This window comes from Copidosoma floridanum, unplaced genomic scaffold (genome assembly GCF_036245765.1).
Source record: "Copidosoma floridanum isolate Cflo_tuat_1 unplaced genomic scaffold, Cflo_Japanese_pri ptg000001l, whole genome shotgun sequence".
NCBI classification, from domain to species: Eukaryota; Metazoa; Arthropoda; class Insecta; order Hymenoptera; family Encyrtidae; genus Copidosoma; species Copidosoma floridanum.
Window position 1 is genome coordinate 1,818,826 of NW_028321878.1, and position 27,984 is coordinate 1,846,809.

Below are 27,984 nucleotides of genomic sequence, written 5' to 3' on the forward strand. Positions count from 1 at the left end.
TATTTTACAAATGTTATTATTTGATATACTCATTACTTGTTTCAATTACTTAATATTTACACTTATAATTTTAAGTTAGTAAACTTTAAACATCTCTGAATACTTCAATTTTTTATGACTTGCCGTTTAAAGGCATCATTAAGCGAAGAATCTGTAAGTAGAACAACCTTAATTTAAAAGAAACCCAAATTAGTGCATTGATCAAATTGTTAAATAACATGCAATCTTACGTGTAATTTGCTGTCGAAACTCGCAGACACATGGCTGTCATCGATGGAATGTGGTAATAAAGTATCAATAATGACATCGGTTCTTTTACTTTCAACAATTATACGATTCCCTCCTATATCCACTGTTATATCAGTTAAATGTGCTAAAGGTAAATAAAATAATCCAAGCAAATGATTTTCACTGGATGACTTCAGAATAACAAAATTATTCACTTTTGGGTGGTATTTGATATTTGAATCTGTGATTTTTGGTTTATTCTGTGTTTCTTCAGGAATATCAATGACTTGAATAAGAGGTTTCTTAACAACGGGTTTTTTTGCTTCCCTGTCCTCAATAGTAAATGTATCCAGATAGCCCATGACCTAGCAAAATTTTAAACTGAAAAGTTTTGTCATTTCTTGTTATCAAACAATCTTACCTTTCTATTTTGTAGGATGACATACTTTGAGACATCAATAGACTGCTTGTATTTATCATTAATTGATTCCAAAATCGCAGCAACAGTAAATCGCAAAAAATGCTCTTTTTGCCTGCATTTGTCAAAATATTTTGTATTTATCAAAATATCATAAGTAGATCTTTCAATATCCTCTAAAACGGTAGATTAAATTTCAATAAAAATCTTAATGTTAATGCTAGGCATAATTATGTATTAACAATACGTTTATCTTTAGCCATTTTCTCTGTCCCAATGGCCATAGGAATAACAAATGAAGGAACATCCTGAGTCATTAACTCTCGAAATTTCTCATCTGATATATCTTCTGGTGGGACTATCTCTTTTGAATGACACAAATTTATGAAAATTTTGTCTCTACTCTCTGACCAAGTTTTAATGCAGATACCTTCAATGATGAAATAAGTTATAAATTACGGACAAATAATTAAGACCGATTGAAATGTCGTAATATTATGAAAGAAGGAGAGAGAATGAGGCAGCACTTACCGGGAAAAGGGTCAATTTTTTTAACTTTTGGGATGTTTTTGTTCCCGTCATTTTGTAACCATGAGATAACATTGTCTTGAGGTTCGGTCTGGAAATTACAACAACGATGAATAATTTTGTTTGGAAGCAATAGGAATCAAGCAAAAAATTAAATCAACTTACTGAAAGTATTTGAAGTTTTTTATTAATTGCAGAATCATCAACATCCAATGTCATTTTGTATCAATACAAGACAACCGAGCTTATTGGATTATTTTGTATGCACGGTTGTAAGTACTAACGACTAACAACGCTATACGCTATACTAACTTGTATCCAAACAAAACTTTTGCCGGCAATCTCTTGGCGCTCGGTAGGTAAAGAAGTGTGTTTTGTGTGTATGTCTCTTTCGAAAGCTCGTGTAATTTGACGATTGGTGTGAAATTTTATAGCTTTATGAGTCATTCATAATTTTCACAAGAAGGAACACGTCTCGACACGTCGCAATTAGCATTAGCAATTTGTTTTACTACAAATAACATCTCTTCAGGTTTTAGCTGACTTATTTGTAAGTATTAACTAATTAGAAATATAAATTTGACTGTTCACGCATAGCTGGCAAGTGTGTTAAGTGCCACACTAGGAAGAATGAATGTATCACACTATAATGTATGTAAAAAAGAAAAACAATTTTTGCATTGTAAACAGTCGGTGTTTTTAAAAATATAAAATTTACAATCGATTTTGTCACGTTTTCGTCTATAAGGTAGACGTAATTATGTATACTTCGCTATTATCAACTTTTGATTCAATTTTTCGTTGTTGCATAAAACTTTCCATCTAAGTAATCGTTCTCAATGTTTTTTTAGGTTACGAATCAGCAATGTCAAACAAAACATCCAATGTTATCAAGGCGGGAGAAGGTTTCACTATTGAGTGAGTACAAAAGACAGTAATAAAACAATCTCTCATAAAAAGGCATATGGTGTATGGATTATACGACGTACCCTGTCTAAAGGATTTGTCGTTCATCTATTATTCAAACACTACTGCCTATCTATTCATTTTAAATTGTTTTTAGACCTATTTGAAACTTTTCAAGTTTTCTTAAGATAAGATTTGCAAAATTCTTCTAATTTTTTGATTACTTATTTTTATTTCAGTCAAATCCTGAATAGTGATGGTTTTACCTTGGATACAGGTGACTTTGCAGATCTTATTGACGAAGAGGATGACTTTGACTTCAAAAAGACTACTCAACTGAGCAATGAAGAAATTTTAAAATTTTTGAGCCTGCAAGATGACTCTGATGAAAAAGAGGTCAATGAAAATGAACATATTCCATTTGTTGGAATAGCATTTGATACTCTAAAGCCCAAGATGAAAAGCATTTATGGCAATGGAGAGGTTTGTACTTTGAAAAAATAAAACGTCCTAATTGTTTTATCACATTTTTTTTTGAACTTACAGATTTTGAAATTGATCAAAACAGAAGGTCATGGTGAAACTATTCCCAAAGATGCTCAAGTTACAGTCGAATATGTTGGCTATTTTGAACATCAGGATGAACCCTTTGATTCAACGTTCTACATGCGAGACAAAAAAGCAATTCTTCGTTTGGGACGAGGTCAAGTTTTACGAGGCCTTGAAATCGCCATATGCTCAATGAAAAAATTTGAAAAAGCCCTTTTCATTATTCAGCCTAGCTTAGCTTATGGTGAATTAGGATGCTTGCCTCGAGTACCACCTAATGCCGAAGTCTTGTTTAAAATTGACCTCATTGATTTCTTGGACAATGGTCAAGCTGATATGTACGATGAATTGAGCAATGAGGAAAAAAAAAGATTTCCCGTTGTTGAAAAAATCATAAGAGATTTGATGACTACTGCTGCAGATACTTTTAAGCGCCAGAAAACAAAACAAGCTATAAGAGAGTAAGATATTTTTTCCTTTTCTTTTAATGAGTAAATAATTGTAGTTGATGAAAAATCAATTTCTTAAATAACTTTACAGGTACATGAGAGCTGTAAACTACTTGGAGTCAGCACGTCTAGAAAATGACGAGGAAGAGCGAGAAATGAACAGATTGTTAACCAGAGCATTAACAAATTTAACAGTCTGCTACAATAAGGTTTCAAAGCCAAAACTTGCTTGTGCCATGTTTCAGAAACTACCTGTTAAAAATGATGGAAAAGCATATTTCCAGTGAGTATGAAATCTTTACAGTAATTTAATTTAGTATTGTTAATGGAATGATTTTCTAATGCAATTTTTAGGTATGGGAAAGCTCTGTCGCAGTTGGGAGATTATGACGAAGCGATGAAAGCATTGCAGAAAGCTCACAACTTATGCCCATCATCTGCAGACGTACTCAGAGAAATTAGAGTGGTACGTTATGAACTGAAAGTCGAATTCATTAATATTTATGAATTTTTCAAACAATTTTCATTCAATTTGTTCACTTAGGTGGAAGAAAACAGGCAAAAGTACTTGGATTACTCAAAACGTTTTGCTCAAAATTCTTTAAAACTCAAACCAAGCAGTGAAACCGATGAGTTTGAGCAAGTTGCTATTGAAATGTGCGATTCTTTCATTAATGATGAAAATCTTATGAAGCAACAAATTCCACATGGTCTATCTAGCCAAGAACAGGATTGTATTCGTCGAGTAGCCGCTTTGCGCGACTTAACAATAACCAAATTGAATAGATACAATGATGAAACTCTGTACCTTACCAAAAAAAGTATTTATTCCCGAGAAAGGTTATAATGATGTATGAATAATTAACCATAACAATATATTTTATTACTGTTACTTAAATTTTTCAACCAACCAATGAAAAGATTTACAGTATTGTCAATAAGATATCATAAGTAGCTGTGTAAAGATTTGTAATGTTGTACAGAGAATTCCATTGAATTTCATGTTCCTTAATCTCATAAGTATTGTCTATTTTGTACAAATTTTTTATTTCTTCAATAAAAAACTTGAAAACTACTTGAATTCTTAAAAATATTGTGAGCCCAACATTATGTAACGATGCCCACACGCAGTAGTAATATTGATATTAGTACATCTTTGAGCATCCGAACCACATTTCAATAAAATTTTCGTGAAATAACCAGATGACGTAACATATGATGCGTAACGAGCACAGCAATTGGCTTTAGTCGAGTAAATTGGATGTATAAAAAAACTCAGCCGAATAAATGAAATCGGTCAGTTCGATGTTATATCAGTAAGACGCCGACGAGAATCGTATGGACATGGTTTCGAGCTTTTCTAGCCTTCCACTCCTCCTTTTTGCAAGTAATTCAACAGTCCTCATCTTAAACGCACACACACCTCAGTATTCAAATACAGAGGCTGATTTTTAACAGTTACCACTGTGGGCATCAAGGACGCCAGTACTGCCAGTAGCGTTGAGTCGGTCGTGAAAAGAGCGGCGACGAGCATCGGCCACCAGCAGACGGTGCCAGTAGGTTATGACGGGCCGTCGGATCTTCTGATGGAGGAGATCCTCCTGGAGAGTTTCGTGAACTCGGCGTCGATGGCCGGCCTCGACGCCCTACTGGATCCGAGTACCTTGTCCATACCGGAGTGGGACGTCGGCTTTTACCTGTACACCCGGCAAAATCCGAGCGAACCGGCCGTACCGAGTGTCAGCGAGCCCAGTGGCCTGAACCGTTCGTACTTTGACGCAACGATGCCGACGAAAATCCTTATTCACGGCTGGACTGATTCGGGCAGCAGCTCCTGGATGCACGACATGCGCAGGAACTACCTCGACGCCGCCGACTACAACGTCATCCTCGTCGATTGGTCCTCCGGCTCTTTCAAGGAGTACTTGGTTGCTGCCAGGCTCACTAAACTGGTGAGTGATTTTTATATTTTTTTGTTTTTGCTCCCCCCCTTACACCCCCTCCGCAAAAAAACATAGTTTTTTTTTCTCTTTGTCATACAATGAAGCAAGAGAACTGATGAGTATAAGTTGCGATGGTTCTCAAGCAGGAGTCGATCGCATATAGGTACGTAGTCTACAGGGCGATTATTCGATGCAAATTTCAGTAATGACTGACGAAAAGTAATATTAGTTGAAGCGTTTTCGATATGTCCCTTTTTCTTAAACATGACTTTGTACATATTATATAGCGACCGCGTTGAAACGAATGGTCGTTGATCATTGCAAAGTAAAATCCAATATGGCAATTGGGTATACATATAATAAATATATATAGGTGGGTGACTACGTGGCCCGCTTCGTGGAGCTAGTGCTCGCGTCAGAGGGTGGCGCGAGCCTCGAGAGTATCCACATTCTCGGTCACAGTCTCGGGGCACACGTGGCTGGCTCCGCAGGGCGTGCGCTGTCGGGGAAACTCGGCCGTATCACGGGACTGGACCCAGCGCGGCCGGACTTCGAGGTGCCTCTGCTGCGCGAGCCCAAAGACCGGCTGGACCCGAGCGACGCGATTTACGTCGACGTGATCCACACATGCGCCGGCACCGCTGGCTTCGTCAGGCCGATCGGGCATGCAGATTTTTACCCCAACGGAGGCAGCTTCCGACAGCCCGGGTGCCCTGTCCTCTCGACGCGTAACTATATATTTATTTTTTTTTTTCCCCATCCAATATAATATCACCGTCGAGTTGACGCATCATCAACTTGTTTGGTGTATGGTCGTTGCTCAGAGTACTGCAGCCACGGGAGGTCGCACCAATTCATGAGCGAATCCATAGCGAACCCCGTGGGCTTCCCTGCCGTCGAGTGCTACGGCTGGAAAGAGTTCAAGGCCAACTGGTGCGACAGAAGCGACGGGCGTGCCGTGCACTACATGGGCGAGCACGTGGACAAAGAGTCGAGGGGCGTTTTTTTCCTCGAAACCAACGCCGAACCGCCCTTTGGACGCGCCGAACTCTGATATTATTCATATATTCATCCAAGTATACATGGGATATACAGCGGAGTTTGTATTGTATACGTATAATCACCTTTAGATAGAGTAAACTTTTTTTTTTTTTTTTTTTTTTTTTTCAAATGATACATGTATTTGGTATTGACAAAATCGATTAGCATATAGATTAAGTACTTACAAGGTGTATGTACAGCTCACGTGTTGTGGCTAAATCTTGTATTTTTTTTAAGTTACAATTATAGCATTATAAATTTGACAATAGAAAATTGAAAATATCATCGAGTCACAAGTTCTAGCAAACTTTATCTCGATTTTGCGAGTCCTGCACTATATAAAATCGCCCTTTCAGAACTCCATCAACGTCACTTGTGTTATTGCAACATATTTTACACTTTGTAACATCGTTCCAAGCTTTTTGTACACAGCACCAACGTACACACATGCAGCACACAGATGTGGAAAACAAAGTTTGTCGTCTCTTGTTTGTCCGCGTATCGGATGATCCATCGGCATCGGAAAAATTACGCGGGGATTGAGGAAAAGGAACGAAAACCAGATCAGCGAGCTGACCCGCTTTACGGCGCTTCGTCGAGAATGGTCGATGCACCCTTGAGCTTTTCAACCTCGCCGCCGAATCGAATTCTGTACTTGCGCCTCGTGATTTCCCAGTCGACGACGTTGTTGATGTTGGAGATATTGCGGAACGACAACTGGCTGCCCAGCGGACTCGGCTGCAGCAAAGACAACCCAAGGCTGTCTTGGGCCGATTTGATGTTGTTGTTCTGGAAAAAAAAGACATTTCCAGTTTTAGCTCTTGTACCGTTTATTGTATACAGCTATAGTGTTTGCCTGTAACAGTATGTAAGTACCGGTGAAAACGGGCTCTTCGGCAGCCTCCGGCCTATGAAGCTGTTCATGACGCTCATGCGCTTTCTGTTTTCGCGCCTCTCCTCGAAAGATTTGTGCAAATAAACCAGCCATGACGTTATGAGATTCAGGGGAGACGGTGCCATCGTTGTTCTGTGGCAGAAAAAAAAAAAAGAAGAAAAAACTCGTTTTGTACAGAGATGGGTAATGTGAACTTTGAAATCGTTGAAAAAAAAAAAGGATTAAGCGGACTTTTGCATGTTGCGGATGAGTTTGCTCAAGCCGTACTTCCACTCGATGTCCGACTGGGACACGATGTTCTGGTAGGTGTCGCTCATCATGGCGATCAGGAGGTTTATCAGTACGATGACGGTGACCATCATGTAGATCGAGAAGGAAAACTGAAACGCAGAGAGTACGTTGTTGGAAAAAAAACCTTTTCTTCTTCCTATGGGTTTACCTTGAAGAGGAATAATGTCCAGCTCGGTTGGGTGCCGCTGTGAAGAGCAATCGTGAAATCGTCGGTGTCCTTCTGTCCGAATATCGCGAAAAATAGGTTTTCCGTAATGGTGATGATATTCACGTTCACTGAAAAAAAAGAACGATATTTTGTGCACAGTGTCGATTACAGATTGTTTCAATTTCAAGGCACAACGTGGTCTACTGCATCATATAATATACGCAGACATCACAGCTATTACAACCTTTTCTACGGCTGTGGCGGTGGATTTATTACAAACACATACAGCTGGTTAACGATGAATCTATGTATCTACACTATGAATAATACTGTACAATGTTACAATTTGATCTACACAAACAAAAAAATAAAAAATCTTTACGAATTTTTATGTGTTTACAACAACATGTGTGTTTACACCAGTATGTGGGATAAAGTGCAATTTTCCGCTCCAATGCGAAAAAGTAACTACAATCATTCGGTGAAACGATGTACTCTTCTACCTGCTAGTTGCACAAAGTTATCAATCACCTCGTTGGATGTATGTGCCTCGTACAAGGTCAGTGGGTTTCGATATATATATATATATCATCTACACGCACGGGGATATGTATATAGATCCGCAAGTCACAAAAAAACTACTACATACAACAATTTCTACACCTACGGGGTGCACTTCTATAGACAAAACAGTTACTAATGTTATTTTGCCGACTACACATGGATGTACTGCAACAACAATAACACGAGACAGCTATGTGGCGTTACAAGTTACGCAACTAACCGCATCGCTGAAAGTCCATAACGTTGAGCCAAATCACGGATGTGGATGGATGAATGAACGAGATTGTGGGGGGGTGTAGGGGCGACGCGGTGAGAGGGAGTTTAGGTCGACGTGGCGATGAGGGTGGCTTGGCTGCCCACGGGACTGGAGCTGCTGTCCTCGGGAGTGATATCCGACTCGGCGTCGTCCTTGGCAGCCTCGTCCTTGGCCGATTTGCCGGAGGCCAGGTCGGCCAGCTCGCCCCTGAGCTCCCGGTACTTACGGCGCACCAAGTCCCAGTCGACGACCGTCTCGACGCGCGTCGCCCCGCCGAACGACACCTGGCTACCCAGGGAGCCGCCCAGTCGCATCGCCGACAAGGTCAGGCTGTCCTTGTGTCCCACCTGCGAGGGCGTCTTCCTCACCTTGGACAGCCACTTGGCCCCCATCTTGGAGCGCGCCGAGAGCCGTCCGCTCCGACGCAGGCCCATCATGTTGGCCAGGGAGGGCCGCTCCTTTATGTGGCCCCGCCGGCTGCACAGCCGGAACAGGTACACCAGCCACGAGGTCACCAGGTTCAGGGGTGACGGGGCCGTCGTCGTTCTGTTGTCGGTGTGTAGATGGGCGTACGGGAACACAGCATTGGTAATCAGCTTTTATACTTTTTTTTTTTTTTTTTTTTTTTTTTCCAGTTATTCATCAGTTCCAAGTTATACCTTGTGCTCTTCTCTACGTCACATTGCAATTACGTCTAACAATATGGATACGTGCATGTACAAAAGCTTATATTGGTAACTTTCTTTTTTTCTACGTTTCGGTATCTGGTTTCGTCAGCTCACACGTTATTTTTTTCTAACTCGTTCGTGAGATTTTACGTGCACAAAAATCGTCCAATTGCATTATACACACGGTACTTGAGTGACAAACTTTTTTTTTTTTTTTCTATTTACTTCTCGGTGAGTTTCTACAGTAAGTTTCTCAGTGCTTGCATGCCCTCTACGTATACATCTATCTACATTACATTACATGGTTTACGTGTCTACACTACTTTACTTTGATTAGAAAAAAAAAAAAATTTTTTTTTACAATCTATTTTTTTTTGTTTTTTTGTAAATTTGGTATTATAATCATTCATAACTATGTAAAAGCGGCTACGTAATCAAGTAAATAAAAACGAAAATCAAACTTACTTTCAATACACTTATATAATACAAACAACAACGACAACTATATATTTATGTAACAACAATGAAACAAAACAAAACAAAAATGTATACATTGAACTGTCCAACACATAAGTTAATGTCATGTATAGGTAATAATATGTAGTAGGTAAATTTTTATAAACTCTATACATGTATAACAATAAATGGTAATGGAGGGTGGGTTTGGCAAAATGCACGAACCTGTGCATGTTGCGTATGAGTTTGCTCAATCCGTACTTCCACTCGATGTCCGATTGGGCCTGTATCCTTTGGTACGTGTCGCTCATCATGGCAATCAGGAGGTTGATGAGGACGACGACCGACACGAGCATGTACACACCAAAGGCCATTTTGAATAGGGCCGTCGACCAGGTCTCCTGTCTGTCCCGCGAGACTATTCTGAAGCTATCGTGGGTCGTTTGGCCGAATATCGCGAAGAAGAGCAGCTCGATCGTTTGGTGGGGCCATACTACCACTGCAACGTCATTCAGCCTTCGATTACCAGGTGCCATTTTTTTTTTTTTTTTTTTTTTTTTTTTTTCTATTTTTTAATTTTTTGCACAAATCACGTTGTTATTCGTTCATAAGATATAATAATCGTCGATGATGCAGGCAGCAGCGGCAGCGGTGGCAGATATATTAACAGTGCGGGACTCGGTTTGTATATGTTGCCCTTCTTGTGCCTGCGCAGGCCTCGTCATTCTCGTGATAGACATGCTTCAAAAATCGGTTCTCGCTCATAAAAACATGTATATAAATACACGCAAGAAGTAAAGGTAACTTGTTTCATTCCCAAAAACTAAGCTATTATTTTTCACTACGTCCACGGTTTTTCATGAACATTCCGTGCCTAAAAATCACGTGGGCGAGAGCAAAAGACAAACATAATAATGTCCCCTCGAGCGGCATAAGTATGGATATTGTAAGAAAAAGGGTCGTGGTTTTGTGCGTGTGGAGGGTACTCGCAGCGGTACCTTTATATTATTATTATTATACAATACAATATATTGAGATGAGAAAAACTTCATGCTCGTTGATGCGGTGGAGACAAATGCACATCCCAGCTCATTCAATGAAAATCACGATCTATATCTATAGCCTTTATGGATAATATATTTTTATTCTCCTTTTCTGCGATGATATGACATTGCAACGATGTTGATGATTGTTTGGTGTGTCGTGCCATTTCTACCAATGGATCATGAACCGCGTGTACTTGCGGTGTGGTTTGTCGAATCGTCACGCTATTATATTGCCGTGCACTCGTATGGACGCGCGTTTATAATTTAACGCTTGGCGAACTCGCGTGACGTTGCTCGGCGCCAAAAGTGCACACACAACGTCTAATGCATGGTATTATTTTATCCGCGATCGATTCGAGACGTATGCGATGTTTACGGGTGTATATGTATAGGTACGCGTGATTGCCAGTCGTTTGGGATATCTCGTTTATTGCTTACGCGCGCGATTCCGTGCACGTGTATTTTTGCCCAATGTGCATGATTTCTATAATCAATATTGTTTGTTTGTTTGTAAATTTCAACCATACGAAACGAAAGGGAAATCAAAGGTGTGCACTGATACCGATTTTTGAAGAAAAAAATAGGAGCGAATATCTTGAGCCGTTTCAATCGATACTCGAAAACAACGTTGTGTGGAATCGGATAACCGAAATGTCCTTCGTGATAAGCGCGACAGAGCCATAATGAGGGGTACAGTTGTATAGTGTGCACACTAGCTGCGGATGATTGGATGACGTAAGTATGTAGGTATGCGCACACGCTTCGTATCAAATAAACGTACATTTACATAAATATATGCGTGGCACACAATGTAATAAGGACGAGCACATGCGCTATATATATGTCTATAACAGTCTTATTTTTCATGTATATTATGTTGTTAGGCGTAATAATAGGCACAGTAAAAAGAAAATTGCGGGCGCATTCTCATTGACGCTGGCAAACAGCAGCAACAGTAACGATACACACATCTCTCATTCGCTGATTGGCGTGTGATATATGAATATATATTATAATAAAAAGTAATGTATATGGTAGATTACGTATTAGTTTTACTTACTGTCTAACGCAAAAAAAATTTACTGTTCGCTGGTAGAGGAAGAAAGAACTATACACGGAGCGCGACTCACTCACAGAGGGGATCCTGCAAGCCATCGACGACGATCGGTATGCTCTTATGTATTTTCTATGTACGAGCAGCTCTAATTATGGTATGTTATAAATACATAATTGTCCGATGAAAGTGTGTGGTTGTACACGTATGCGCGAATCTTCTGTATATGGGTATGATTGTGTAGTACACGTATACATTGGTCATCCGGTCTGCGTAAAAAATAATGTTGTAGCGATGTAAGGTGTCTAATTGTGGTTGTCGTCGTTGTTGGGGGTCTGCTGTTGTAGCTGGTCCTGGTCGTCGTTGGGGTCCTTGTCGTCCTTGTCGGGCTCCTTGTCGGGTTCGCCGCCCCCGGTGAGGGCGAGGTACTTTTTCCTTATGGCGTCCCAATCGACGACGTTCTCGATTTTGGTGGCGCTGTTGAAGGAGAGCTGGCTACCCAGCGGGCTGAGGTGCACGACCGACAGGGCGACGCTGTCGGCCTTGTTCGGCCGGACCTGGCCCTTCTTCACCTTCGACAGCCACTTGGCCCCCATTTTCGAGCGCGGCGACATGCGGCTCGCGGCCACGTGACGCTGCAGCCCCATCATGTGCACCAGGGAGGGCCGCTTGCGCTTCTTCGTCACCGTCTTCTGCTGGCACTGCTTTATGAAGTACACGATCCACGTCGTGAAGAGGTTCAGCGGCGACGGGGCCGTCGTTGTTCTGCAATCAAAAAAAGTGCCATTTGGACCAAAAAACCTACTTTTGCCTGTACCAATGCTCTCATTCGTAATTTTTGTTTCATCATTGATATAATTGTGGTGAAAAAAATGGCACAATCAAAGGGTACGTGGTGGTTTTTTTTTTTACAATACGTACCTGTGCATGTTGCGTATGAGTTTGCTCAAGCCGTACTTCCACTCGATGTCCGATTGGGCCTGTATCCTCTGGTACGTGTCGCTCATCATGGCGATGAGGAGGTTGATGAGGACGATGACGGCGACGAGCATGTAGACGCCGAAGGCAAGCTTGAATAGGGCCGCGGTCCACTCGGGCTGGTTGGTCTCGACCCTGAGCTCGCTGTGCGTCGTTTGGCCAAACACGGCGAAGAAGAGGTACTCGAACGCGAGCATCGGACTCATTTTCACTGGAACGTGCCAGGCACATCTCTCTCTTTTTGTCTCGGTATTTCTAAAAGTCCCTTACTTGCATCTCCTTTCCTCTCTCTCTTTTTTTTTTTCTCTCCATTAATTCTCAGGCATTTTGTGTGGTGTTTTACGAGCATTGATGCTTTGGGTGCGAATAATTTATATATATGTATATGCAGGCAACAGGCACGGGCATCAGGCGGCGACTGCGTCATTCACCCGATCAATCGTATATAATTGATCAAAGCTGCGGCTGTGGCGAAATCGTTATCGGCGATTCTATTCTATATGTAATATGCGTTCAACCGACATTTATGGCTATTCTATATGCGTATTTGATGATGCACTGATCATTTTCAATGTTCGCTGCGTACAATACATACCGAGCGACATGTACATTTTTTGTTTCATCGTTTGTAATATGCCATGCTCATGCTTCGGGCTAATACGATTCGTGTGAGTGTTGTATACATAAATAATCGGTATTTTGACTAACGTGTCGATGTACATGTGTTTTCAACGTGTGATGTAAATTAATATAATCTTTGATGATATGCGTGATGGAGGTGTATACACGTGATGTATTTTGGTTCTATATAATTATAAAATGTGAAGAGTGGATTTTATAGGACATTTTTTGTGGTGGCTGTATTATCATTGGCGCTGCATTCGATTCGAGCGATTCCAATGTAAATTCAGGATAATATGTATACGATGGAATCTATATTATATATGTGATTCAAGTCCGATTGTTTTTTGTGTCAACTATATGTAATAGACAAATATATATAATACGCGGGCCAAATGGCTCGGGGCCTCTTTTGCGAACGCACACGGTACCATTTCCGTAGAGTGTTTTTTTAGTCGGTACACGCTCGAAAAGAACAGACCCATCGGCTCTGGCCCATACTTATTATACATATACAGGTGTGCACTTGGTTTTTTTTTTTTTTTTTCTATCATTCTGATTGTCTGATCTATAGTATAAAATATTCACAGGACAACAAACATGTATAACGTATGTGACGACAGTAATTATAGTGTGTGTAAAACTCAGCCGACAGCGATGTATTTTATGCGTGATGACAGAACAGACACAGTTTATTATAGTCAATCCTACAATATTGCCGTTGTGCAGCTAACGAGCTAGCATTCGATATTCGTGTGTTGTTAATTGCCATAAATGTATATATTTCATTATTTTTCTCGTCGCACGTATATATATATGTTTCCTTTTTGGGCCCTATCTTCCTCGCAGCTGGACTCTTTGCCGGTGACTGTCTTTGTTATGTGTATTACATATGTCAGCGCCTCTTCCGAAGTTCCGACGGCATTGTCTGGTACGTGTGTGCGCGTGTGTAGTCACAACATGCAGTGGAGATGATGATAATAGTTGACACCCACCATGAGTCATGTTAGAAATACATTGCGATCCACACCGGCCACGCGTGCTCAGTCAGTGTGCCACACACGATCGTGCTATCAAAAGGTACCTGTTTATAGTATGTTTTTAATGGTGTGTATAAAAACGTGCGGCTTTCAAAACTTTGTTGGCGCAAATTCTTCTTGAATCAACTGTGGAGCTGCCATTGAAAATCCTGGTTTTGTTTTTGTAAATACGGGGTTGAAAAACAAAAAACAAAGAGACATTTATTGGTGTCGGTCGTGTGTGGATTGTTTTTTAATGAAGAAACACAAACTTTCGGGGTGCTGTACGCATACGTGCGCACACAATCGGATCGAATTGGCCTTTTGCCGAACGCGACTTTGACCTTTGAGTCGGAAAAATTTGTTGATTAGAAAAGTGGCAAACATAAATAATTGTTTAACGTCAAGCTGCGGTGTACGGAACCTTCTTCAAAAAAAAGTGCCATTTTTTTACCATTTCAGAAAAATGGTCACAAAAATGATTTCCTCACGGGAATCGAGGAGGCAGTTTTAAGCTGATTCGATCCGACTATCATCAAACTATCGTATTGGTGTGGCAGACGGCACAGTAATAATAATGAAAATGATTCAAAATAATAAGTAATACAATAGGGCAAGATGCATAATTGTTATTGAAACTTAACACACATGTTCAGGCGAGACAGGACACACAACATCGACGAGCTTGAAAGCGCTATATAATCAGTCATCAACCCGGCGCAGCACAGTAAAACATTTTTTGTTTGTTCTTGCAATTCCAGTGGGGGGGGGGGAAGGAAAAAAAAGAACAATAACGTGTAATACACACACACACACACACTGCATCACGCGAGTTGTATACAAAATGCGGAATTGCATATATACGTTTGGCAGTACGTAATTTGGCGCGCAGCAAAGACACACATCACCATTACAGGCAGGTCGACAAGCCAGCGTAGCCGACCAACCGAGTAAGACTTACAATCTCGGCTGCTCTCGTCGCACTCGTTTTTTTTCTTGTATCGTCCGAAGCGCCGGTGCGGCTGTACCGCCGGTGGCGGAGGCGGGGCCGGGGCTGCTTGCGCCCTCGTATCAATCATTTCCCACTCGGTTAAATTATCCGCCATCACGAGTTCTATATGTAAGTACATGCACATAGACGCACACCATTAGACCAATTATCGATATCGTTTTCCCTCCTCCGTCCTCCTCCTCCTCCTCTTCTTCTTCGTTTTTGTTTGGTCACGCGTGGATTTGCAAATTGTTACTATACATTTTAATCGCTATACACCCGGCATAGGATAATACTTTTTGACTCTTTTGATCGTGAACTTATAGCTTGGGAGGGTATATTTACGAGGAATCAATTGAATATCACATACTCTGAGGCGTTTCGAAGTAGGTTTTATGCTAATTTTAATAAAAAAAAAAAAAAAAAAAAAAAAAAAGCTATTAATAGTTTGGATTGAAAAAATGAAAAGTATTTTGAAAAGCTCATCTATGTCGTATGGCTAGTAATGAGAGGAGACTAAAGAAAACTAGTAAGTAACGGGTGGTTGAAAATCATTCGTATATGTATATGACAATAAAGTACTGTAAAATGTTACATGTCCTATTTTGTCATTGCTACAGTGGTGCTATCTGATGGATACTGTTTTACCTGTACGCTTCTTCTTATTGGATCCTTCCGTTCAAAAAACAAAGGGCGAAAAATCGGGGGTTTTGAAAAAACACAAACTTTTGTTAAAAACACATTTTCTTTTTTTTCCCCTTGGGCACTTATATAAAAAAACAAAAAACAAAAAAAAAAAACATGGTAAACTACTTGAAAATCAAAAAGTAAAAAAATTTGTTCCAAAGAACAAAAAAAAAAAAAAAAAGGTCATATTATTTTTCAACCACCCACGAGCAAGAAAAATCGCAAACACGCGTATACGATCGAAAGAAAAAACGAATAGTACCAGTTGAAAGTAGTATGTATAATGGTAATAAAATGGAAAGACATAACGAAAAAACGAAAAAAATATAGTATGGGCGACGGAGAGGAAGACTCACCGTCGGAGAAGGGCGTCTTCTGTTTGGTGGAGGTCTTCTCCTTGAAGGCCTGGTTGAGGGCGACAAAGTGCATGGAGAAGCCAAAGACGAAGATGGCGAGGACCGCGAGGAAGCGGGCCAGGTCCTTCATGAGGTTGCCGATGATGATGGCCCAGGGCCCGAAGAGGTGGTGAAAGGACAAAAAGTCGAGGATCTGGACGCAAGCGAGGAGAAAGCTCAGGGCGAAGAGCTGGTTGCGCAGGTAGAGCAGGGTCCCGTAGTTCTCGACCCCGACGAGGTCGAAGTAGCCCAGCAGGTGGAAGGCCACCCCGAAGATGCCGAACAGCAGGACGGCCAGCTTGATCCAGCCGAGGCCGCTCTTGTCGCTCGGGTTCGTCAACTCGAAGAGCAACAGACCCGAGAGCATGACCAGCAAACACCACTCGTACCAGTAGGGCGTCAGGGGTGTCCGGTTGACCGTGTAGACGGGCAGTATGCCGACCAGGGCGAGGAAGACCATGAGGTAGATGTGCGAGGTCAGATAAGACATGAACTTTATGATGGGCACGTTGTTGTACTTGTGGCCGAGGGGCAGGGCGAACACCACCCACACGGGTGGGCATATGACGAACAGTATGAAGAGCAGTATCGTGCGAAAGGCGTTCCAGTTGAGACTGCCACGCCACAACTCTTGGAGGTAGCGCTGGACCACCGTGTGGGCAATCACCTCCTTTTGTTCGTTTTCTATCAGAACGTCCAAAAACTCGACGTTCCGCCGGTCCATCGACGTGAGGATTCGGCCCGCCGAGTCCGCCCCCGCGGCCAGGGCCAACAGCTCCGTGGCCATCGCCTCGCACTGTTTGCCTGTATACCGCGACCACCACACGCATATATATGTAAGTACATGGATGGATATATAATATATATGGGGGGGGGGTGATTTGATAAAAAAAGTACCTGCGGCTATCAAGTCCTTGGCCCGTTCCTTCTCCTTCTCCGAGAGCTTCATGTAGATGTTGGAGAGTTTGGCGGCGGTGTCGACGGGTGCCGGCGAAACCAGGACAAACTCCTCGATCGGCTTGTTGTTGTGGCTCTTGCTGCACACCATCATGTTGTACACAAACTGCGCCAAACCCAACCAACACACATTTTACAAACGTACAAAATTGTCCCTTTCTTGTTGTGTGTGTGTATGTTTCGATTTTACCGGGGATGAGTGAGGGGGGGAGGGGGGTGACGCTCGCGTGATCGGAGAACGTTTGCTCGGCGATTTATTTGATGATCTCTCTCTCTCTCCCTAAAATAGCGAGAGAGAGAGAGAGAGAGAGAAAAGGGAGGGGGGGGATCGCTTGGGGCTTGGCGATGAGCGTCTCACCCGTTTGTCCTCCATGAGGGCGTAGGTGTCGTGTTCCTTCTCCATGAGGTACTTGAGTACGTCGTTGTGTCCCTCGGACGCGGCGAACCATATGGGGGCGCTGCCGAGGTTGGTCTCGCTCTTGGGCGAGGCCCCGCTCTGGACCAGCAGCTGGACGACGTCTAGGTAGCCGGCCCGGGCGGCGCAATGCAGCGGCGTCCAGCCGTTCTTGTCCGTAGCGTTGATCTCGGCCCCTTGGCCGAGTAACACCTCGACCATTTGGTAGTGGCCGTGGGTCGAGGCTATGTGCAGCCCCGTCTTGCCGTTTCTGTCCGCGCTGTGCAACAACTCGGCCGATCTACTCAGCAGCAGGCCGACGACCGTTATGTGACCACCGAAACAGGCCAAATGCAATGGATTGAACCCGTTCTCCGTCGTCGCGGCCTCGACCTGTCGTACAATTGTCCCCCCTTCATAAAAATTCACCGGTACATTGTTCTTTTTTTTGGGCTTTATTCAATTTTGGGTTCGCGATCAATCTCGATAATTTTCCTTCGAGAACGTCTAATCGGAGAAGGAAAAAAATAAACTGCCGCGGCGTTTCGATGAAATACATCTATTTTTTCGATACTCGTAAGTTTTACAACTTTTACGTGTTCTTCAGAGACACGAACTTCTTAGAAGTGCTCACGGTACACTCGTTTATCATATAATAAATACTTTGTTGTAAGTATTTTGAAAATAATGCGTTGTTTTTTTTTTTTATTCTCAAGTGTTGGGCTTGTCTTACCTCTCGTGCGATCGAGCAGTCAATAACGAATAAATGATATATATAATCGTCACCTGCACGCCGGCAGAATTCAGCAACAATCTCACGACGTTCTCGTTGCCGGAATACGCAGCCAAGTGCAGGGGCGTCATGCCGGACTCGCTGCCCAATTCGCTGACCAGCGAACTCCCGCTCGGCGGCTCGGATTTCACGGTGCCCGGGACGTGGGTCAGCAACTCCCTCACCGTGTCTGTTGGTTTTTTATACGTATTTTTAGCAATAATAGTTCCGGAACGTGGTATTAATTTTTTTTTTTTTAATTTTATCAAGACGTGAATTAATAGGCTTGATATTCTACTGAAACGTATTTTCCAAAAAATTTTAGAATTCATAGTACAATGGATATACAACCTATGGTATCAAATGGCGAAAAAGCACGAAATCGATAAGCAAGTGCGGCAAAAAAAAAAAAAAAAAAAAAAAAAAAAAAAAAAAAAAGAAATGTCAACATCAATGAAATTCTTTTGGTCAGGCTGTTACGCTATTTTCTTTTTTGTTTTTCATTATTATTTTTCGTTTTACCACTGCCGTAAAACATGAATGATTATACCTTAGACGGTACACGCGCATACCTGTACATAAATGCATATAGAGTCGAGAGCTTGCAGGTCTCTCAGAGTGCAGACACGCATATGTGATAGGTATATGTATATAATAAGTAGGTATACACCGTAATGAGTACATTTTAGGAGCGAAGCTGATCTTTGAGATTTCAAGAACACGCGTAACATGCCAAATTGTGCCACGTGCTTATTACTACTATACCTACTTACATCCGCGTGGACGTAGTTTTACACGCGCACGAATTAATATTATTTTTATACGTGTGTGTGCGCGCGCTCGCGAGACCTTGTCGCAAGGTCCCTTAATCGCACTCCTCATCTCTATAGTTCTTGCTTACTTATGTGCAATGTACACACATTTTTTTACTTTGCTCGCCTCTTTGTTTCACGCTCGATCTTACCATTATGTACGTGTGTATTTATGAAGGGTACACGTGTCGGCAAGTTTATTTTTTCCTTTTTTCGGAAACGCTGTGTGTACTTATATATGTATGCATAAAACATTCGAAATGGTATTCGTTTAGGCGTATTCAAAGTCAGCTGGATGATTCATTCGTTCCTTCGATCGAAAAATAATGAAAAAAAAGGACATCCGTTTTTCCTTCCCGCGGCATTGGAATTTTTATCGGTAAACTTTAATCTCGGGAAATTCCGTGCGAGGAGCGGTCGGCGTGCCCTTTTGAGCGTGTTTACGGGTGCGAAAGCTACACGAGTTTCCACAATCGGTGGAGGATTGTACAAGAAAGCCGGTCGTTGAATGATTTTTTAATTGTTCTTGTGACCATCAGCGAGATCGTTAAGGTGAGGCTACAGTGTCGTTTCAGCGCTAAAGTTGCGCTCGAGGGTGTAATAAAAAAAAATGCCGATAAACGTATACCTCCTCGTGACTATATCTATACGTATACATAACGGCGTTGGCGATAAAGCTTTCGTAGATATGTGTATGATTTACGCGCGTCACGAATAATTAATATCTTTCATTCCTTTTTTTTTTATTTGTATTTTTACCCTTGGGTACCGAAATTTAATTTTCCTCCGCTTGATCCCCAATGTACATATCCCACGAAAATCAAACAGCTAGGACTCTTTGATTTCAAAACTATTTCAACATTGGTTCGTTCTCTCCCGATACAAATCAATTTTTAAAAAAGCCCCCTAATGAAGATTCACTGGATTCAAGCGATTGATTTTTTTTGGCTTCTAAATTGAAAGGAAAAAAAGAACCCCCCAAAATAAATCAAACGTATCATCTTATGGATTTAAAATACTTGACGTATTGATATTTTTAATTTGATAGAGCGGTATAACGCTCGGAATCGTGTACGTGTGTATATAGGTATACTGTACACTTGTATTTCGAGACATTTTCCTTGTGCCCGTGTATAAATAAGAAGGAAAAAAACTCACCGGCTTGTCCAAAGTAGGCTGCGACGTGTAGGGCGGTGACCCCGAGCTTCTTGCTGGATATGCGGAGACTCTGGGTCGAGCGCATGACCTCGAGTACCTGTCCGTGTCCGTGTTGGGCCGCTAGATGCACCGCCGTGAATCCTGCCCTGTTCTCGTCCGCGCAGCTCGCCCCGGCCCTCACCAGCGCCTTAACCACCTCCGCGTGGCCACCCTCCGCCGCCAATTGCAACGGCGTCGCCTCGGTCAGCTTGTTGCGCGCCGATATCACCCCCTGCCGGTCGAACTTCATCAGCTCCTCGATCACCCGCACCGACCCTACGCAAACGAGTTTGGTCAATTGCCCTGCAAAATGATCCACCACCAGATGTTTGCGCGGTTCCCATAAATATACTCGCCTTGCATGGCGGCTATGTGGGCGCAGGTGTTGCCGTCCTTGGTGCAAGCCATGACGAGGCTCGGGTGGCGCTGCAAAAACAACTGGGCGACCTCGGCGTAGTTGTTCATCGCTGCCGCGTGTATGGGCTTCTGGCCCTGGTCGTCCGTCGCGTCGATGCTCGCCCCCAGCTCCAGGAGCATCTGGCACACCTGCAGCTGCCCGAGCCCGGCCGCCAAGTGCAGGGGCGTCTGTTTCCTCAGGGTCAGCACGTCTATGGCAGCCCCGTGGTCCTGGACGAGGAAGCGCACCAGGTGGGCGTTGCCGTTCATGGCGGCGAGGTGGAGGGCCGTCCGGCCGACCCGGGATTTCGAATTGATGAAGGCCTTGCTGGCCAATAGGGCGTCGCAGACCTCGAGGTAGCCGTGCTCGCTGGCCAAGTGCAGGGCAGAGCGGCCCTCGAGGTCGAACACGTCGACTCGGGCGTGGTTGGCCAGGAGGTTGTTCACGAGGTCCATGTGGCCGCGTTGGGCGGCTATGAGGAGGGGCGTCCACCCTACGGCCGATTGCCGGTTGACGGCTTTTTGGACGTCAGTGACTGTCATGTGGCTTATCATCTCGGAGAGGACGGCGTTGTTGCCCGCCAGGGCGCAGTAGTGGAAGGCCGACTCTTGGGCCTGTTTGGTCTGGAGGCTGACGTCGGCGCCGCTCTCGAGGAGGGCCCGTACGACCGCCCGGTCGTCTCCCTCGTGCACTACCTCGCTCGGCTCGATTTGGGCGGCGTAGTGGAGGGCGCTCGCGCCTTCGAAGGTCAGGCTGTTCACGTAGCTCGTGGCCGTGTCGGCGCCCCGCTTTTCCTTCACGAACTCGATGAGGTGGCGCACGACGTCGGCTCGACAGCCGCGGCAAGCCAAATGTAGCGGCGTCTCCCCGCTCTGTGCACACACGAGTCCAGGAGTTTTTTTTTTTCTTTTTTTTCTTTTTTTTTCTTTTTTCTTTTTTTTTTTCTCTTTCGAAAGTGCATTGTTTCCTCATGCAACTAGTATGTATATTTACACGCCGGGAGGGCAACAGTTTTCGATTTCCTTGTCAAGTCTTGTGTAGGAAAACAACGAAAGCAACGGTGGAGAAAAAAGACAATTGTATTATGCATAAAAATATGTTGTTTTACAAGCGAGAAAAAAAAGCACGTAGTATAAAGTGTATACTATGTATTAAGCAAAATCAATAGTAATATGCCCGATATTTTCGTAGCAGCGCAAATGAGGGGTAAATTTTATACCTGCCATACCTCAGTTGCTACATCCTTGTATAAATAATGTACATGTATGACGGCGTTGAAAACAAATTAAGGGTTAAAACGGTGCATTGCCAAAAGGTTTCAAATCAATTTTGTATATACACCTGATGTGCATTTACACACGCATTCGTAGACACACACACATAACACATGCAGTCTCTATTTAAATATAAACGTACCTGTGTCGTGCTCTTGACGTGTGAAATACATTTCAAACATTAAATCTACATTAAAATCTATGGATCATCAGTTAATTGCATATATATATATATATATATATATATATATATATGCCTATAATGTCTAATCTGATCTAACTTGATAACGTATATGCATACTACACATATATTTTTACTATACCCGTATCATATTTGCGTGTGAGTGAAGTGGAGAAAAAGTATATACCAGCTATTCTATTATCTATGATTAATTAAACATGTGACACATTGTCAATTGTATAATACAGCGTTATGGGATACTCGCGTACCCCATATACATATGTAAAATTGTTGGGTGATGGGAATGTAAAGTTGGTAATGTATACAGAGTATACCTATAACAAAAAGAAAGGAGAGGCCGCTTACCTTGGATTTGAACATGGGATCGCCGCCATCGTCAAGCAACAGCTTGAGGGTGGTAAGGTTGCCGTGGCTGGCGGCCACGTGGACGGGGGTCTGTCCGTCATCGGTGGCCCAATTCGGTCCCGCCCCCGATTTAAGCAGCATGAGCGCACACCTGTACGTACACAAACACACGCGCAACCCAAGATTCTTAAAATGTATAATAAACTTGCTAGCAAATATAAATATATATATGTATGTATTCTTTTCCGGACTTTTGAAATTAGAGGTAAAAAACAGTTTGTGAAAAAAGCCGACCTGTCGCCGCTCGGAACCCTGGCAGCTATGTGAAGCGGTGTCTCGCGAAGTTTTCCACCCCGTACGTGCACCTCCGCACCGTAGCCCAATAGAGTTTCGACGACGGCAGGCTTCGCGCTCTCCACGGCAATGTGCAGCGCCGTGTAATTGTCATTGGTTGTAGCATCGACCTGCGGGTAATTTCCTTTTAAAAAAGGAAAAAAAAAGGAAAAAAAAAAGGAAAAAAAAGGGAAAAAAAAACCGTACCTTTTCACCTCGCTGCAACAGAGTGCTGATGATGCCCACGTGGCCGTACTTGGCCGCGGTGTGTATGGATCTGGCGCCCTTTTTGTTGGGCATGTGCAGATAGACGCCCTTTTTAAAGAGCATCGTCGCGCATTCCGAGTGTCCGTTGAGCGACGCTATGTGCATCAGCGTAGAGCCGTCCTTCGTCCGCTCGAAAATGCTGGCCTTGAATTTATCGGCGAGCAACTCGATTATGGACGCGTGACCGTTTTCCGCAGCCAGGTGCATCGGCGTGCGGTCCAGGTGGTCCGTAATCGAGGCCGAGGCCCGAACGCCCCAGAAAAACTTTACCAGGGTCTCGTCCCCCTCGGCGCTCGCTATGTGCAGTGCCGTCTGTCCAGATCCCTATTTCGTTTTTTTTTTTTTTTTTTTTTTTTTTTTTTTCCCCCACAACAATCCAATTTCAATGACAATACAACTTCAATACACAATATTATGTAATAGGTGGTACAACATTATTTACATTTTGCATGTCCACGTTGGCTCCGTAGTCGACCAGAATCCTGACCATGTCGACGTCGCGCCGGCGGGCGGCCAAGTGTAGCGCGGAATCGCCCGCCGGCGTCACCGTCTTCAACTGTTCTGTGGCCGACTGCGACAGCAATTCCCGGCACATCGACTGGTTACCCGCCTCCACGGCCAACAGGAGCGGGATCTTACCTTTCTGCGCACCAACCAAACACCCTTTACACCGATCGCCATCGTACCCCCTTTTTTTTTTTTTTCATCATCTCCCTCCCGTACGCGCCCATCGCGAGCCAAATGTAAAAAAAAAAACAAAACAAAGGGGACGGGCGAACCTCCTTGTGGTAGAGCACGATGTTCTTGACCGCGTTCCTCCAGTACCTCACGATGCCCGGTGTCTTGTTAGGTCGGCCTCGTTCCTTGGATTCGCCGACATGACCGGCCCTTCCAGCGTGCATCGGTCGCTCGTACACGCTTCCCCCCGGTACTTTGTGCACTTTTGTTTTTTTTTTTTTTTTTTTATCTCCGCGCGAGTTGCATCGTCATTTTTATTCGACCGGAGGAAACTACACCAAAGCTCTCGCGGTGGCTTCTCGATGCACCGGTGGTGAGCGCGGGACTAAAGCTCCCTGTGGCCCCCATTCACGTATACGTATCGTATTGCCCATCCATATCTGTATACGTGTGTACTTGCATGATCCATATAATGGTGATATTTCGGTGTCTGGAGGCGAACCACCGCTTTTTCCAATAGCCCATCGCGCATCGCACGCCAATCGTTTTCCGTCCGTGTACATTTGAGAGTATATATATATATACATCCCAGCTCTCATTTATTTTATTCTTTTCCATATATATGCTTCTTGCGCAATTTTGCAAAAGTAGTTTGATCATCATCATTTGTGTCTACCTTTTGCACCGAGATTAAAGGGAAAAAAAAAACCCCCTCTCGATAGCTTGGTTCGCTGCGATTATTTGTAAAAGCAATTAATGGCAAAGTCGGGCGACATTGGCATTAAAGAGCAAAATAAACTTATACTTGAACGCAAATACGTGTATTCGTGGCATTTCTCATCGTTTGAGAACAGAAATTTCAATTAATCGCCCGTCTATTGTCTTATTTTATTTTTGTAGGTGTGCAAGTATATCGATACGCAAAAGAAATAATAAAATTGTAGTCATAGCGATCGATGCGCGTTACATCGATCAAAAGGGCCTCTGCAGTCTACATAACGCCCGAGTATAGCCGATATGTACACTGCATTCATGTATATAATATTATATACTCGAACGAAAAGAGAATCGGAGACGCGACGAAAAACGCTTACACGAAAAAAAAAAAAAAAAAGAAAAAAAAGAAATTCATCGCCGTACAAAGATTTTTCGTTCATTGACAATAGAAACGCAAAATTATATTGTTACTGCTAGGCATTAGAGTAGGGGATAGGTGGGGGGTTGAAAAGGCATATAAGCCCAGCCGGTGCACGTTATATGTATACACGTTAAACCGTGAATCCAAGGCGTCACGCAGCGCCAGTTAACAAACTCCCGCGATGCCGCTCCTCCTCGCTTCTATGTACATATACGGAGAACAGCCCCGCGCTTGCAGGCACGCGAGGCCCGGGTTCGTCTATGTATATATATGTGTATTTGCCCGTCTATCTCTCGCGAGTAAATTTTCGGTCGAATTTCAGGGGGACGAGGAGCAAAAGCATCGGAGCTCGCGGCTTCGACCTGCGGGCGAACAAGTATTCAGCGGAGATGGAGGGTAGGAAAAAAAAAAAAAAAAAAAAAAAAAAAAAAGAAAAGAAAAGAAATTCCTATACACGGGCCATCCGAGCGCCATTTAAACTTTCGAGGAGAGTCGCTTCGGATGGCCGAATGCCACGCGATGATATTCCGTCGCTCCACTCTCTCTCTCTCTCTCTACTTACACCGTGGCCGTATATATAGGCATACGCGTATTCAGCGCTCGTTCATCTCTGACACACGATTGTCAAGTTACACGTTAAATGCAAATACACACGTATTCTTTCTCCCTATGTATATATGTGTGTGTGTGTATGAGTATACGAGATAATAATGAAGAAAAAGTAAAGTAAAATGAAGTACTCACCCCATCCGTTTTGAGTCGGATGTCCCTCCCCGCCGCAGCCAGAAGAACTCGAAGAATAGACGTGGCAGTTCCCGTTTGTCGCGATGCTACGAGGTGAACTGCAGTCTGTTGTCTGGGCTGTCGCCGTCGGTGGTACGAAAACAACATTTGTATGAAAATATTCATTGGAACGTGAAGAAAAAAAAAAAAGAAAGAAAAAGAAAGAAAAGGTTGCTTACTCCCCCTGGAGCGTAAGGGTCGATTCCTCGCTTCGACAAGAGAAGCTTGACGACGTCCTCTCGCGAGAACATTGCCGATATGTGCAGGACGTTGTAATTGTCCTGTGTCAAGGGCAAACGCGCGCATGAAAGGAAACAAACGAAAAAAAAAAAAGCCATCTTTTACAATCCCTGTATGGTGTATGTACATTGTATGTATCACCGGGGGGAATGTATATAGGGTTAAAATGGATTGTAGCAATCTAATCATAACCAAAGGCGGTAAATCGGCTAATGCACAACAGCTTGGCGCAAAAGCCGCACCTCGTCGACACAAATGAAAGAAGAGGAAGCAAAAAAAAAAGCAATACCCATCCATCCATCCGACCGATCCTTCCTCCTAGCGTGTGCCCATTAGCTTGCGCTGTAACGGCCATGATATCTGCACCCCCCTATTTTCGAGATTGCTCGCTCAATCATCCGTTGCTTCCTTTTCTTTTTTGTTTCCATACTTATACATGGTACGATCGGGTTGTGAGGAAAAAAAAATATATATATGGGCCATCGGCTCTCTCTCTTTCTCTCGGCACAAATCAACTTTGAAGGAAAAGGAAAGGGGGAGGAAATTAAGGTCCCTTGGAAAAGGAGGTGAGGATTAAAGAGCACACATGTATATATATCCACGTTGACGTTACAAGAGGCAGAGGAGGGCGCGAGGTCAGGCGACGACGCTATCGCTCCCGCGGATCATCGCACGGGGGGCCACTTACAACCCGAGTTGACCAAGTGTGCGCTCGCGACCCACTTACTCTCGACATATATATATATACACCTTATTTATGTGTATGTATATGTATATATATTTACTTGGGAGTAAAATGTGAGAGCGCACGAGTTAAGTACAAGGGGCGAGCCCCTTGGCCTTGGCCCTCCTCCTCCTCCTGCTGCTTTGGTTTTTTTTTTCCCCCTTTTTTTTCTTACATATTTTACACCCTGTGCCTCTCTCCGCGAGCTTTCGTGCGAGCTTTACTACCCCCTCACCCCATAATTAGTTGGCCGCGTGCACGAATATCAAAGCTATAACGGGTAAACAGTGATATACATATACACCCATTGGATTCATGGGTTATTTTACAATGGGGATACAAAATGATGTTAAGTAATATACTCACGTTGTTGCGGGCCCCGACGTCCGCTCCGAGCTCGATCATCCGGTCGACGAATGCTGTGCGGTTGTCCTTTACCGCGTACATCAGCGGCGTCATGCCCGTTTGCTGTGCAAACAAAATCAAGTCATATACGGATCGTCTCTGTTAGTTGCCTTTTTTTTTTTTTTTTTTTTCCATATAGTCTTTGTGACTCGTGTCCATATCATGCATATGACCGTCAAGTAGAACTGACCAAGTTTGGTCAGACATGATCATGAAAACAAAAAAAACCCCATTGCGCGGTGTAATTTATTTTATTTTTTTACTCGATCCTTGGTGAAACGGTGAAATGTCGCGCAAGGCCTAACGATAAGGGAGAACCCCGAGCAGTTTATCCGTGCGGCAAAAAACGACCCCCCGGACACCCGTACATCTTATATAATTGAGTACGGGCCAAACATAAGGAGAAGAGCTGTACTTTACCGGATCCGCGAGGCCGGCGAGTGGTGCGATGAGAGTGTCCTCGGGCTGGCTCTGCGCGGCCTTCTCGAGGACCTTGAGCACCTGATCGGCGGCTGCCCACTCGCCCCGCGTGCCGATACCCAACAGCCTCTGGGCCGCCTCGCGCACCTGTGCCCCAGCCGAGCCGGGCTTGCTGCTCGGCTGCGAGGAGGCGTCCGAGGCCCCTCCCGGTGTCGGGGCCCCATTGCTACCACCACCACCAACTTGCAGAGCTTGTCCCGATTTTTCGTTACCATCGTCCTTGTTGCTAGCAGAGGCACTCGCTGGACTGTCCTCCTTCGAGGCTGGCTTGCTCCGCTCCTCCTTCGGGGCGGGCCTCTTGGGCCCCGAGCCCCCGGTGCTGCTCATCCTCCTCCTCCTCGCCGAGCCAGCTCTTCTCTTTGCATTCGCTCACTTCGGCATCGGGAATACACATGTGTGTACATATATACCCGAGTGTTGCCTCGCGCATCGAAAATCGGCACCACGGCTCGAGT

At 43.7% G+C, this 27,984-nt stretch overlaps 6 protein-coding genes across 6 annotated transcripts; 2 read left to right on the forward strand and 4 right to left on the reverse strand.

Annotated features, from left to right (window-relative positions):
* On the reverse strand, nt 1-1,453 carry PIH1D1 (PIH1 domain containing 1). Its single transcript, XM_014348638.2, has 6 exons — nt 1,340-1,453; nt 1,178-1,265; nt 894-1,076; nt 650-822; nt 231-593; nt 1-151 (listed from the first exon to the last, which is right to left on the reverse strand). The coding sequence occupies exons 1-6, from the start codon at nt 1,391-1,393 to the stop codon at nt 113-115; spliced, it is 900 nt and encodes a 299-aa protein (XP_014204124.2). The 5' UTR covers nt 1,394-1,453; the 3' UTR covers nt 1-112.
* A 104-nt stretch (nt 1,454-1,557) lies between these two features.
* Nucleotides 1,558-4,080, forward strand: shu (inactive peptidyl-prolyl cis-trans isomerase shutdown). Its single transcript, XM_014348644.2, has 7 exons — nt 1,558-1,724; nt 2,026-2,092; nt 2,320-2,563; nt 2,627-3,090; nt 3,170-3,361; nt 3,433-3,544; nt 3,623-4,080. Exons 2-7 carry the CDS (start codon nt 2,040-2,042, stop codon nt 3,923-3,925), a joined length of 1,368 nt encoding a protein of 455 aa, XP_014204130.2. The 5' UTR covers nt 1,558-1,724; nt 2,026-2,039; the 3' UTR covers nt 3,926-4,080.
* A 282-nt stretch (nt 4,081-4,362) lies between these two features.
* On the forward strand, nt 4,363-6,148 carry LOC106636343 (pancreatic lipase-related protein 2-like). The gene is made up of 4 exons (XM_014348722.2): nt 4,363-4,465; nt 4,537-5,030; nt 5,395-5,749; nt 5,846-6,148. Exons 1-4 carry the CDS (start codon nt 4,417-4,419, stop codon nt 6,073-6,075), a joined length of 1,128 nt encoding a protein of 375 aa, XP_014204208.2. The 5' UTR covers nt 4,363-4,416; the 3' UTR covers nt 6,076-6,148.
* Nucleotides 6,149-6,184: 36 nt separating this feature from the next.
* Nucleotides 6,185-8,420, reverse strand: LOC106636345 (transient-receptor-potential-like protein). The gene is made up of 5 exons (XM_014348724.2): nt 8,181-8,420; nt 7,397-7,524; nt 7,189-7,337; nt 6,939-7,089; nt 6,185-6,851 (listed from the first exon to the last, which is right to left on the reverse strand). Exons 1-5 carry the CDS (start codon nt 8,197-8,199, stop codon nt 6,645-6,647), a joined length of 654 nt encoding a protein of 217 aa, XP_014204210.2. The 5' UTR covers nt 8,200-8,420; the 3' UTR covers nt 6,185-6,644.
* LOC149375982 (short transient receptor potential channel 4) lies at nt 8,282-11,505 on the reverse strand. The gene is made up of 3 exons (XM_089588632.1): nt 11,447-11,505; nt 9,566-9,839; nt 8,282-8,762 (listed from the first exon to the last, which is right to left on the reverse strand). Coding segments are annotated over exons 1-3 (756 nt in total). The 5' UTR covers nt 11,448-11,505.
* Nucleotides 11,506-11,641: 136 nt separating this feature from the next.
* On the reverse strand, nt 11,642-27,882 carry nompC (no mechanoreceptor potential C). The gene is made up of 18 exons (XM_089594559.1): nt 27,470-27,882; nt 27,011-27,112; nt 25,860-25,961; nt 25,642-25,758; nt 23,524-23,724; nt 23,022-23,405; nt 22,776-22,945; nt 22,482-22,632; nt 22,077-22,088; nt 20,620-21,532; nt 20,225-20,539; nt 18,269-18,444; nt 17,447-17,875; nt 17,029-17,194; nt 16,093-16,935; nt 15,020-15,172; nt 12,362-12,629; nt 11,642-12,205 (listed from the first exon to the last, which is right to left on the reverse strand). The coding sequence occupies exons 1-18, from the start codon at nt 27,854-27,856 to the stop codon at nt 11,746-11,748; spliced, it is 5,349 nt and encodes a 1,782-aa protein (XP_089450685.1). The 5' UTR covers nt 27,857-27,882; the 3' UTR covers nt 11,642-11,745.
* Between the last annotated feature and the right edge of the window lie 102 nt (nt 27,883-27,984).